The sequence below is a fragment of the Piliocolobus tephrosceles genome, chromosome 16 (assembly GCF_002776525.5).
Source record: "Piliocolobus tephrosceles isolate RC106 chromosome 16, ASM277652v3, whole genome shotgun sequence".
In the NCBI taxonomy this organism is placed as follows: domain Eukaryota; kingdom Metazoa; phylum Chordata; class Mammalia; order Primates; family Cercopithecidae; genus Piliocolobus; species Piliocolobus tephrosceles.
The window spans coordinates 50,567,406-50,579,674 of record NC_045449.1 but is presented as its reverse complement, the minus strand read 5'-3'; the positions used below and the strand labels follow the sequence as shown (position 1 = coordinate 50,579,674).

Sequence of the window (12,269 nt, the reverse complement as noted above, 5' to 3'; positions counted from 1 at the left end):
TTTGTTTTCCTTTGCTTGCTCTTTCTTTTCTCTTCTCTTCTCTTCTCTTCTCTTTCTTTCTTTCTTTCTTTCTTTCTTTCTTTCTTTCTTTCTTTCTTTTCTTTCTTTCTTTCTTTCCCCCTCTCTCCTGCTCTCTCCCCCTCTTTCTCCCTCTTTGTCCTTCTCCCTCTCCCCCTCCCCTTTCAAGTTTCACTCTTGTTGTCAAGGCTGGAGTGCAATGGCACAATCTCAGCTCACTACAACCTCTGCCTTCTGGGTTCAAGTGATTCTCCTGCCTCAACCTCCTGAGTAGCTGGGATTACAGGAACCCACCACGATGCCCAGCTAATTTTTGTATTTTTAGTGGAGAGGGGCTTTCACCATATTGGCTAGGCTAGTCTCGAACTCTTGACCTCAGGTGATCCACCCGCCTTAGCCTCCCAAAGTGCTGGTATTACAGATGTGAACCACCATGCCCAACCGACCGATCCTCCTTACTTTCAACAGTCTTGTGAGACTCTGGTTTCTCTGCATCTCCTTGGTTTTTTTTTTTTTTTTTTTTTGAGATGGAGTCTCGCTCTGTCGCCTAGGCTGGAGTGTAATGGCACAATCTCAACCTCTGCCCCCCAGGTTCACGCTGGGACTACAGGTGCCCGTCACCACACCCGGCTAATTTTTTTTGTATTTTTAGTAGAGATGAGGTTTCACCGTGTTAGCCAGGATGGTCTTGACCTCCTGACCTCGTGATCTGCCTGCCTCGGCCTCCCAAAGTGCTGGGATTATAGGCATGAGCCACTGCGCCCGGCCATCCTGTTCTTACATCTCAGTCATGAGCCCTTTTTCCAAAAGATCGGAATGAAGAAAGTGCTTTGATGATCTGGGGCTCCTCTCGTCCTACCAGGGTCTTCTCAGCCTGGGTGCCAATTCACGGGTCAGGGCTGTGTTTGCACATGCTTTAAAAGCACATGTGACTGCTGTCAACAAGGATGACAGAGCTAATGTGTCTCAAGAGTCATCCCTTTCAAGATAGCCACCCAAGGAGGCCATTTATTAATATTCCATACTGTCAGATGCTCAATGAGTATATTCAAAAGAGTGTGCCACATCTGGTGGATCCATGTGAGTTTTGAGAATAATGACTAGGTAAGTGTCAAACTTGAAAGTCAGATCTCGAGAAGTGAAGGGCTGGGTGTAGTGGCTCATAACTATAATTCTAGCACTTTGAGAGGCTGAGGCAGGAGGATCACTTGAGCTCAGAAGTTCAAGACAAGGCTGGGCAATATAATGAGACCTCATCTCTAGTAAAATTCAAAAAAATTAGTGGGCTGAGCTAGGAGGATCACCTGAGCCCAGAAGGTCGAGGCTGCAGTGAGCCGTGATCGTGCCACTGTGCTTCAGCCTGGGCAACAATGAGACTCTGTCTCAAAAAATAAATAAAATGTGGGACCAGACCCCATCAGTCCTGCCAAAAACAGGGTGTCCATAACTGGACCTGATTTAACAGACAAATCTGGGACAGGGGAACCTTAGCAGCTTTGATTTAACTTCGGAGCTGCCCTGCACTGATGCTTGGTTAGGGCACTTGGTTTGGAGCAGGTACTGTACATGGAGCTTTGTGTGAAATGCCTTGGGTGACAGAAGTCAGACTCCAGGCTCAAAATCTAGCCTCTGTTTTGAGAAACATAACTGGACACACCTTTCCACCCTCTCATTTTTCCAAAGTGGATATCCATTGTAAGAATTGTTCTTACACTGTGCTGGGCGCGGTGGTTCACACTTGTAATTCAGCCCTTTGGGAGGCCGAGGTGGATGGATCACCTGAGGTCAGGAGTTTGAGATTACCCTGACCAATATGGTGAAACCTCATCTCTACTAAAAATAAAAAAAATTAGCCTGATATGGTGGCAGGCGTCTGTAGTCCCAGCTACTCGGGAGGCTGAGAGAGGAGAATCACTTGAACCTGGGAGGCACAGGTTGCAGTGAGCCAAGCTCGCACCACTGCACTCCAGCCCGGGTGACAGAGCGAGAATTTGTCTCAAAAAAAAAAAAAAAAAGAACTGTTCCCGCACATCACTTAAGAAGCTTTTGTAGGACATTGACTATGTCTTAGTACCTCTGAGAACCCTTGCATAGAGCCCAACATAGATATCCCCACCAAAAAAAATGTAGTAGGAGGCAGTAATGACTGTAGACAGAACAAAAGAAAGACCAGCAAGGCCTTGCTGACGATGGAGGCCTGGAGCCTCCGTGACATTAAGGGGTGTCAATCCCGGGTACCCCACGTTCCCGCCTCAGCAACTTTCTGAGTGATCATATCCCAGGCCGTGGCTGCTTGTGCGTAGTCCCATGCTTCCTGGGGAGCAGCCCTTGTCACATACACCTGGTACATTTGTTTATTCTGGTTATAAATCACTGAGTTGTGGCTGCCTTGTTTTTAGTCACATGTCCCTTTGGGCTTCCAGGGCATCGTGAGAGCAATTCGAGATTACCAGGGCCCCCTGAAGGAGCACGAAGTAACAGTCTTTGTCCGAAGAGGTGGCCCCAACTATCAGGAGGGCTTACGGGTGATGGGAGAAGTCGGTAAGATGGGACCTTTCTCTCCCCCTCGCTCTGAGTGTGGGTGACCTTCCTCTTTGGGATTCCTGATTCCTGAGCATCAGTCTCGGGCTCTTTCACTCTCTCTCCACTCCCCTTCCTGGGTGTGCAGTTTGGGTTTCCATTCCCTGTCCCAACACAGAGTGCTGTCCTAAACTTTGGTGTGGTCAGGAAAGCGTTTTCATTCAGCTCTACACTTAACAGGTATTTATTAAAGACCACTCGCTCTGTGCTGGGCTTTGTGCTGGTGATGAGGGTTACAGCCACAGATGGACAGACAGCAAGCCTTCAGGGAACAGAGGACGCAAACTGTGATGTCAGGGGGTGCCGAGTGCCAGGAAGGAAAACAAAGCAGGGAAAGGGAGAATGCGTGTGGGAGGGGCCAGGGCAACCTTCAACAGGGAGATCAGAAAATGCTTGATCAAACTTGATCAAGGCTGGGCATGGTGGCTCACATACTTTGGGAGGCCGAAGCGGGAGGATCGCTTGAGCTCAGGAGTTCAAGACCAGTCTGGGCAACATGGCAAGACCCCGCCTCTACAAAAAAAAAATACAAAAATTAGCTGGTTATGGTGACATACCTGTAATCCCAGCTACTTGGGAGACTGAGGTGGGAGGATCACCTGAACCGGGGAGGTTGAGGCTGCAGTGAGCCATCATCATGCCACTGTGCTTCAGCCTGGGTGACAGACTGAGACCCTGTATCAAAAAAAAAAAAAAAGAAAGGAAAACTGACATTTGAGCAAAGATCTAGAATGAGGGAGCAGCACCATGGTGACTCTTGGAGAGGGAAGGACAAATTCCAATACCTGCAGTGGTAAGGGGCTGGGGCTGAGAGAGTGGCAGTGAGACACTACAGGTCGCAGGAGGACTTGGCCATCACTGTGAGATAGTAGGCACAAGAGGTGTTTAAACAGAGGAACCACATATTTATTATTGTTGTTATTATTTTGAGACAGTGCCTTGCTTTGTCACCCAGGCTGGAGTGCAGTGGTGCCATCATAGCTCATTGCAGCCTCAACCTTGTGGGCTCAAGTGATCCTCCCACCTCAACCTCCCATGTATTGGGGACCACGGGTGCGCACCACCACGCCTGGCTAATTAAAAAAAAAAAAAATTTTTTTTTTTTTTTTTTTGGAGACAGAGCCTCGCTCTGTCACCCAGGCTGGAGTGCAGTGGCCGGATCTCGGCTCACTGCAAGCTCCGTCTCCCGGGTTTACGCCATTCTCCTGCCTCAGCCTCCCGAGTAGCTGGGACTACAGGCGCCCGCCACCTCGCCCGGCTAGTTTTTTGTATTTTTTAGTAGAGACGGGGTTTCACCGTGTTAGCCAGGATGGTCTTGATCTCCTGACCTCGTGATCCTCCCGTCTCGGCCTCCCAAAGTGCTGGGATTACAGGCTTGAGCCACCGCGCCCGGCCAAAAAAAAATTTGTTGTGAGATAGTGTCTCACTGTGTTGCCCAAGCTGATCTCAAACTCGTGGTCTCAAGTGATCCTCCTGGCTTTGCCTCCCAAAGTGCTAGGGTTATAGATGTGAGCCACTACACCCAGCCAAGTGACACAATTTGACTTAGGTTTGAATTGAATAGGGTTATTTTTTTTTTTCTTTTTCTCTCTCTTTCCTTTTTTTTTTATGAGACTGAGTTTCACTGTGTTGCCCAGGCTGGAGTCCAGTGGCATGATCTCTGCTCACTGCAAGCTCCGCCTCCCGGGTCCACGCCATTCTCCTGCCTCAGCCTCCCAAGTAGCTGGGACTACAGGCACCTGCCACCACGCCCATCTAATTTTTTTTTTTTTTTTTTTTTTTTTTTTTTGTAGAGCCCGGGTTTCACCGTGTTAGCCAGGATGGTCTCAATCTCTTGACCTCGTGATCCACCTGCCTTGGACTCCCAAAGTGCTGGGATTACAGGCATTTTTTTTTTTTCTGGAGACAGGGTCTCACTCTGTCACCCAGGCTAGAGTGTAGTGGTGTGATCACAGCTTACTGCAACCTCTGCCTCCCAGACTCAAGGGATCCTCCCACCTCAACCTCCTGAGTAGCTAGGACTACAGATGCACACCACAATAAATACAATTTTTGTACAAAAAATTAGCACACACCTGGCTGATTTTTTTGTAGACGAACTTTTGCCCTGTTGCCCAAGCTGGTCTCGAACTCTTGGACTCAAGCGATCCAGCTGCCTAGGCCTCCTAAAGTGTTGGAATTACAGGTGTGAGCCTTTTGTTTTATTTTTCATAGAGCTGGTTCAAAGCTGAGGACCTGCTATGTGCAGTGGGGCAGGCATGGGGACAGCACAGTGAAGTTACCAAATCATGCTCTTAAAATTAGAACATTCCACAAATAAACAGTAGGAGAAGATGCTAGGGGTCTGTCTGTACAAGGAAGAGGGGAGCGTGGCATGGGAGAGAGTGACTATCAAGGTCAGAGGGGGCCTTTTTCAGGAGACGGCGCTTGGGTTGAGCTGGGAGACCAGAGAGCAGCCAGGGGAAGCTCCATGGAGAGTTCCATGCAGAGGGAGGAGCCGGGCCAGAGCCCTGGGGGAACGGGCTCAGGGTGTTTAGGAACAGAGGCCAAGCACTGGTGGATGCATGTGATGAAGGCTAAGGAAAGCTGGAGAGCTGGGGTCCAGGCTGCGGACCTGAGCAGGAGGAATACAGGCTCTGATAATTTGGTTACTTGAATCTTGCTATCTTGCCAGTAAATACGTTTCTTGTTTTTGTGTTTTTTTTTTTTTTGGAGACAAAAGTCTCGCACTGTCGCCCAGGCTGGAGTGCAGTGGCACGATCTCAGCTTGCTTTGCAACCTCTGCCTGCTCGTTTCAAGGGATCCTCCTGCCTGAGCCTCCGAGTAGCTGGGATTACAGGCGCAGGCCACCACGCCTGGCTAATTTTTTGTGTTTTTGGTAGAGATAGGGTTTCACCACGTTGGCCCAGGTGGTCTCAAACTCCTGACCTGAAGTGATCTGCCAGCCTCGGCCTCCCAAAGTGCTGGGATTACAGGCGTGAGCCCCTGCACCTGGCCTGTTTCTTGCTCTTGTTATCAGGAAGTGGCCTTTAGAAAGCTTTGTCTGGTGGTGAATTATGACAGCTGATTTGCCCTGGATATTGGTCTTGCACTGAATGCACCAAACACTGATCATGGCTCTAAAAGGGCCTTTGCAGGATCACATGGACTTGGGCTCTTATCTGCAGACTTGAATTATGGATGTTTTTTTCCTTCCCTTACAGGGAAGACCACTGGGATCCCCATCCATGTCTTTGGCACGGAGACTCATATGACGGCCATTGTGGGCATGGCCCTGGGCCACCGGCCCATCCCCAACCAGCCACCCACGGCGGCCCACACTGCAAACTTCCTCCTCAACGCCAGCGGGAGCACATCGGTAGGTGCCAGCCTCCCCCAACCTTATGGGAAGGAACCATCTCATCTTTTCCACTAGAATACAGTCCTCCTCCTCTGTTCTTTGGGGGCATAGAGGAAATACAGCAGGAGTTAGTAAATGGTTGGTTTCTGGATCTCTGCCAATTTTTTTCCTGCCCTGATCAAAGTAGTATAATGGAAGGACCAAGGATTTTAAAATTGGAACCAAGTTCAAATTGTGGCCGGGCATGGTGGCTCACGCCTGTAATCCCAGCACTTTGGGAGGCCGAGGCTGGCGGATCACCTAAGGTCAAGAGTTCGAGACCAGCCTGGCCAACATGGTGAAACCACGTCTCTACTAAAAATACAAAAATTAGCCGGATATGGTGGTACATGTCTGTAATCCTAGTTACTTGGGAGGCTCAGGCCTGAGAATCGCTTGAACCCGGGAGGCAGAGGTTGCAGTGAGCTGTGATGGCGCCATTGCACTCCAGCTCTGGGCAACAGAGCGAGAATTAATCTGAAAAAGAAAAGAAAAACTTAAAAATTGTTACTCTCTTACTCTTTGCTGAGAGAACAACCTTAGCCAGTATTTTGTCCACTCAGGGCCTCAGTTTGCTCATCTGTAATGTGGGATAATATTAATTCATATCTTAGAGGATTGTTAGTACTTTTGGAAGCAGCTTATAAAGAGCATTGCCATGCATAATTTTTATTAGTTTTCTTTGGGGCCTTTGAGGACCAGTGGCTTTTTTCCCAGCTGTGACTCTGACCTCTTACTCTCCTTGTCTCACCCCAGACGCCAGCCCCCAGCAGGACAGCATCTTTTTCTGAGTCCAGGGCCGATGAGGTGGCGCCTGCGAAGAAGGCCAAGCCTGCCATGCCACAAGGTAACTCCCTGAGGCTTCAGGCATGTTCCAGGGAGTGGCCTTTCGGTACCCTCTGTATCTCTCTCCCCTTTCCCTTTCCCCCCTGGGCTGGCAGAGGTGGATGAAAAGTGGTTTGGGTTTTGCAATGGGAGTGTGCCTGGGACGCAAGGATGGTATGACTTGAACCTCCCCTGTGGGCACTCCTGAGGCGGAGGACCCACGCTGTGCCTGGTCACCTCCATTCCCCCTATTCTCTTCTACCCCTGTTCTTCTTATGGGGGTGTGAACTGGGCAGGGAGGCTGTGGAGGAGATAGGGTTACAGAAATTCCAGGAAGTGGAAAATTCTCTGAGACTCTTCTCCCAAGTGGAGGGCAGACGCCGGGACCCCAGGATGACAGAGCCAGCTCCTACAACAGCAGTTCCCAGCCCACCCCCACCATCTTGGGGCCCTAACAGACATTCCCTCCTCTGAATCCCCAGCAAGAAAAACCCTCGCCTGTCAGCCCATCTGTATTTCAACTAATTTTTCTCTCCATGTAGATGTGATTCCTGCCGGCCAGCCCTTGCAGCCAGCTCTACATAAGTGGTGTTAGTTACCCCTGGGCTGGTACACCTGTGCAGCCTCTTCCTGGGACACACTTTGCTTACGGCATTTTGGGAAATAGTGACACTGTCCCAAATCAGCATCTTTGTCCTCAGCACAGGTCAACCCCATGCTGGCCAATCATCTCATAGTGTTTCGTGGAGACACAAAGGGATTGGCATTAAGAGGGTGGGACCGCGCCAGCTGGAGAACCCAGAGTTCAAGTCATCCAGCTGTCCCTGCAGAGGGCCTAGGGGAGGCGCTGGTGTTGAGCACACCTGCCCAGCCTTTGTCCTCCTCCTACCCACTCTCTGCCCCTTTGGTCTTTGCTCTTTCTTGCTTCCATTCTGCTTATCAGTGCTTTCACCTCTTCTGCTGGCCTTACTCCGTTGTCCATTGCAGAACAGGAGAGGGTTTTAACCCTGAAAGGCTTGTCCATGGGACCCTTCCCTGTTCCCACCCTTTCCCTCCAAAGCCTCCAGCCATCAGTGGGTCACTCAGTTGCCTTGGTCATTTTCTTTGACAGATTCAGTCCCAAGTCCAAGATCCCTGCAAGGTAGGATGCCCCCACCCTGCCCCCACTCCGCGTGTGGCTTTGTTAGCGGGTGACAGTTTTACCGTGTGCTCTGTTTCCCCTCCCCTGGTGGGTTGCAGTGTCGTCTGGTCTATTTTCTGTCCCTGCCTTGGTGTGGCCTGACCCCAAGTCCTAAGTCTTCGCTCTTCCTCCCCTCCTATCCCTGCTCAGTACACGCCCCACTCAGCGCTCTCCTCACTGTGTGGCTGTTTCTGGCTCCAGACTTGGGAGGGGGTAGAGACTTTGGAAGGAGCAAAAGCCAGACCCACAGCCCTGGAGAGTGGAGTGGTGTCAAGGAGAGAGTGTCGCCTGGGAAGGAGGGAGCCATCCAACTGAATGGGGAGCGGCAGACAGCCGTGGGCGTCTGTCGCTGCTGGGTGCAGAAGGGGAGCCACGGGTCACCCCTGCTTCTCATTTACATCTCCTGATGTCGTTTTCTCACCTTTCCTGCCTCAGCTTCACCACTGCCAGCTTCATCCTCAAGCTCCAGGGACCAGTTTTTCTTTTTCTGGGGGTTGTGGAGGAACAAGAGAGGTGGAAAAGGAGGTAGACAGAAGCACAGAGGGTGTGCATCTAGAGACTGGGTAATTGGAAGGGGTATGAGCATTGTCTGGTGTATGAGGTCACATTTTATAGTGGACACTTCTGTGCATGTGCATTCACCCACTGGCCTAGCTGACTGGATTAATTGGTTCATAGCATCAGAGCTTCCATTTAACTTTGACATTCACAGCCGTGGAGGCAGGGAAGTCTTTGTTGTCCCCTTGCTAAGGGATGGGGGAGGAGTAATTGGCGGGGTTGATAACCAGCTGGAAAGGCCCGAATGCAGCCCTCTGGCCACCTGGCTTTAATCCTGATGTTTTTGTCTCTGGAAAAAGTTAAGAGCAGAGTTAGCCCAGTGTGGAAAGAACAGGGACCGGCCCTGGTTCTCCAGGAACTCTCTGTGCTCTGAAGGGGAGGAAGGTTATGAGGAGGGGGGTTATCCTTGTTACTTTCTGGAGTGTGAGAAATAAAAGGAGGGTGTGTCAGGGAGGGAGAGCAGATGATGGCTGAGCGAGCCCTCCCCTCAGTGAGGCCAGAGGAGGCCTGGTGTAGGGGGCATAGCCCCCGGCGCAGAGGTTCTCTCGGGCCTCTCTGCTGCTCGTAAGCTGAGGATACACCCTTCAGCTTTGGTTTCTCTGTGCTTGAGGAAGGGCCACTTCACCTCCGCCGTTTCCTGCTGGAGATGCTGGTAGGTTTGTAGATTCCAGGCTTTGTCTTGATTTCTGTAGCTGGCGGGGTAGATAGATCAGAGGCATGTGCACGTGCATCACCTGTCGGGGGTGACATGATGCAGGCTTCTCCTGAGGATGGCGGGTCATGAACTCACGCTTATATTCGCCCTCCTCACTTTCACAGTTGAGCTGCATTTTAAGTGATTATGTAATCCTGGCTCTGATGCTGGATGACCTCGGACCTCAGTCATTTGGCATCTCTGGGCTTCAGTTTCCTGGGACTGGGAAGTGGGGGAACTGGATTAGGTGGCTTCCCTTGTTCTGTGATCTCATGTCTCAGCAGAACCCAGGTGGGTCTAGGTGACAGTAAATTCCAGGTATTTGCAACATCAGGAAACTTCTGCCATGAGAAGCTTAAGGCTGTGATGGGAGGCAGGCCTGTACAGGGATTTAATGAGACCATGAACTTGGTTAGCCAAGCCTGCTGTAGTACAGTAGGTTAATTAATACCAGATGCCACTGGGCTAGATGCATCATTCTCCCTAGGGGAGCTCAGAAACTCCCTGAGGGCTGCTTTCCTCCTCTGGGACTTGCAGGGACCCAGAGGGGAAGGTCAGCTGCCTGAAGTGTGGTAAAAGTCCTTTCCCTTTAGGCTAAGGACTGCACTTTTTTTTGTTGTTAAATATACTTGCATTGAAATCTTTTTAAAATTTCTGTGAGTACATAGTAGGGGTGCGTGAGATATTTTGGTACAGGCGTGCAATGTGTAATAATCACATCATGGAAGGTTTTTTTGTTTTGTTTTGTTTTGTTTTTTGAGGTGGGGTCTTACTATGCTGCAGAGGCTGGTTTCGAATTCCTGGGCTCAAGTGATCCTCCCACCTCAGTCTCCTAAGTAGCTAGGACGCAAGCATGCACCACTAGGCCCACCTAGAGAACTGTACTTCTGCCAGCTCCTTTTGTTCCCTTACCTTTTGTTTTGTTTTGTTTTGTTTTTTTGAGACAGGGTCTCACTCTGTGGCCCAAGTTGGAGTGCAGTGGTCCGATCTTGGCTCACTGCAACCTCCGCCTGCTTGGTTCAAGTGATTGTGTGTTGGTTTCCCAAGAAGCTGGGATTACAGGCACATGCCACCACACAAATTTTTTTTTTTTTTTTGAGATGGAGTCCCGGGCTGGAGTGCAGTGGCGCAATCTCGGCTCGCGGCAACCTCTTGCGATCTTGCTCGTGGCAGGGTTCAAGCGATTCTCCCTGCCTCAGCGTGGGATTACAGGCGCCCACCACTACATCCAGCTAATTTTTGTATTTTTATTACAGACAGGGTTTCACCATGTTGGCCAGGCTGGTCTTGAACTCTTGAGCTCAAGTGATCTACCGGTCTCAGCCTCCCAAAGTGCTGGAATTACAGGCGTGAGCCACCGCACCTGGCCTGCGCCTTACCTCTTAAGTGCCCACTGGAGGGTCTGTCCAAGAGCACTGTCCTGAGCAGGAAAGAGCCACCTGGTAGAAGGGAGAAGGACAGGAAAAGCAGGAAGGCAGATTGAGGGCGCTGGCCCTGTGTAACTAGCTTGCTGCTCCTGCCTTGTGCAGAGCCCTGGCGGGAACCTCAGTTAGCGATAAGGCTGCAGCAAACCTCTTCATTGGACCTACACTGACCTAGAATTAATGCTGATTCAAACCCTAACTGGAGCTGGTTTTATGTCCAGATTTACAGGGTGGTAAGCATTGTTGGGACATCATTTGTAAGTCCTGAGCCCACCGAAATTGGGAGAGCTAAACATTTTTTTCCAATTACTTTAAAAATAATTTGTCAGGACCTCATTTGCATATAACCTGATGACACACCTTGCCTGGGAAATGAAGCAGGTCCTGTAGGAATTCTCCTGGGCATTTTTGACTGTGGGGCCCTTCGTTCTCTGTTCTTTGCAGAGCTACTTACCAGATAGGCAGGCCTTCTTAGCTTGATTTGCTCTTCCTGCCACCTTCTTCCAGAAAAATCGAGGCACCTCCTCCCCAAGTTCTCAAAATTCTGTCCTCTTGACATTCCTTTACGGTTGTGATGAGGCATCACCCTGTGGACATGGGGCGTGGAGGGGTCTGGCAGGCAGCCCTGGCCCCTGCAGGTCTCCGGGGGGTATGTGTTCTGGGTGCACTCTCTGTGTCTTTGCCCACCAGGAAAGAGCACCACCCTCTTCAGCCGCCACACCAAGGCCATTGTGTGGGGCATGCAGACCCGGGCCGTGCAAGGCATGCTGGACTTTGACTATGTCTGCTCCCGAGATGAGCCCTCAGTGGCTGCCATGGTCTACCCTTTCACGTGAGTTACCCCATGGTGGGAAGTATCTCCTTCCTCTGCTAAGACAAAGCTTGGGGCTGGGCACAGTGGCTCATGCCTGTAATCCTAGCACTTTGGGAGGTCGAAGTGGGAGAATTGCTTGAGCCCAGGAGTTTGAGACCAGCCCTTGGCAACATAGGGAGACCCCTATCTCTAGAGATAATTTAAAAATTAGCCGGGTGTGGTGGTGTGCACCTGTAGTCCCAGCTACTTGGGAGGCTGAGGCAGGAGGATTGCTTGAGCCTTGGAGGTTGAGGTTGCAGTGAACTCTGATTATGCTACTGCCGCTCCAGCCTGGGTGACACAGCAAGACCCTGTCTCAAAAAAAAAAAAAAAAAAAAAAAAAAGGCAGAGCTTGGGGAGTCAGCGAGCTCATTCCCTTTGCTGGGGAAGGCTTTGCCCATCCTAGAGACAGGGGCAGTCAGTATTCCTTTGTCCCTTAGATGAAAATTCTTTGAGGGCAGAGACCAATGCCTTTTCTGCCTTCTAGGTGAAATTCCTCCCCTCAGCTTCCCCATCCCCAGTCCTGACAGGTTGAGGATGTCCTAATTCTTTTACTTTCTCACAGTGGGGACCACAAGCAGAAGTTTTACTGGGGGCACAAGGAGATCCTGATCCCTGTCTTCAAGAACATGGCTGATGCCATGAGGAAGCACCCAGAAGTAGATGTGCTTATCAACTTTGCCTCTCTCCGCTCTGCCTTTGACAGCACCATGGAGACCATGAACTATGCGCAGGTAGATCACTGGGTGGGCTCTGGG

The 12,269-nt window shown here is 50.6% G+C and overlaps 1 protein-coding gene across 2 annotated transcripts in view; it reads left to right on the top strand.

The window, feature by feature from the left end:
* ACLY (ATP citrate lyase) overlaps positions 1 to 12,269 on the top strand; it is a 54,669-nt gene that overhangs the window by 16,449 nt on the left and 25,951 nt on the right. Inside the window, exons 11-16 of one of the 2 annotated variants that reach the window (XM_023204114.1) lie at positions 2,442 to 2,559; positions 5,802 to 5,956; positions 6,734 to 6,824; positions 7,914 to 7,943; positions 11,349 to 11,490; positions 12,077 to 12,245. In XM_023204114.1, coding sequence (XP_023059882.1) covers positions 2,442 to 2,559; positions 5,802 to 5,956; positions 6,734 to 6,824; positions 7,914 to 7,943; positions 11,349 to 11,490; positions 12,077 to 12,245 — 705 coding nt within the window. The remainder of the gene's footprint in view (positions 1 to 2,441; positions 2,560 to 5,801; positions 5,957 to 6,733; positions 6,825 to 7,913; positions 7,944 to 11,348; positions 11,491 to 12,076; positions 12,246 to 12,269) is intronic. The other variant, XM_023204115.1, reaches the window with a different exon arrangement.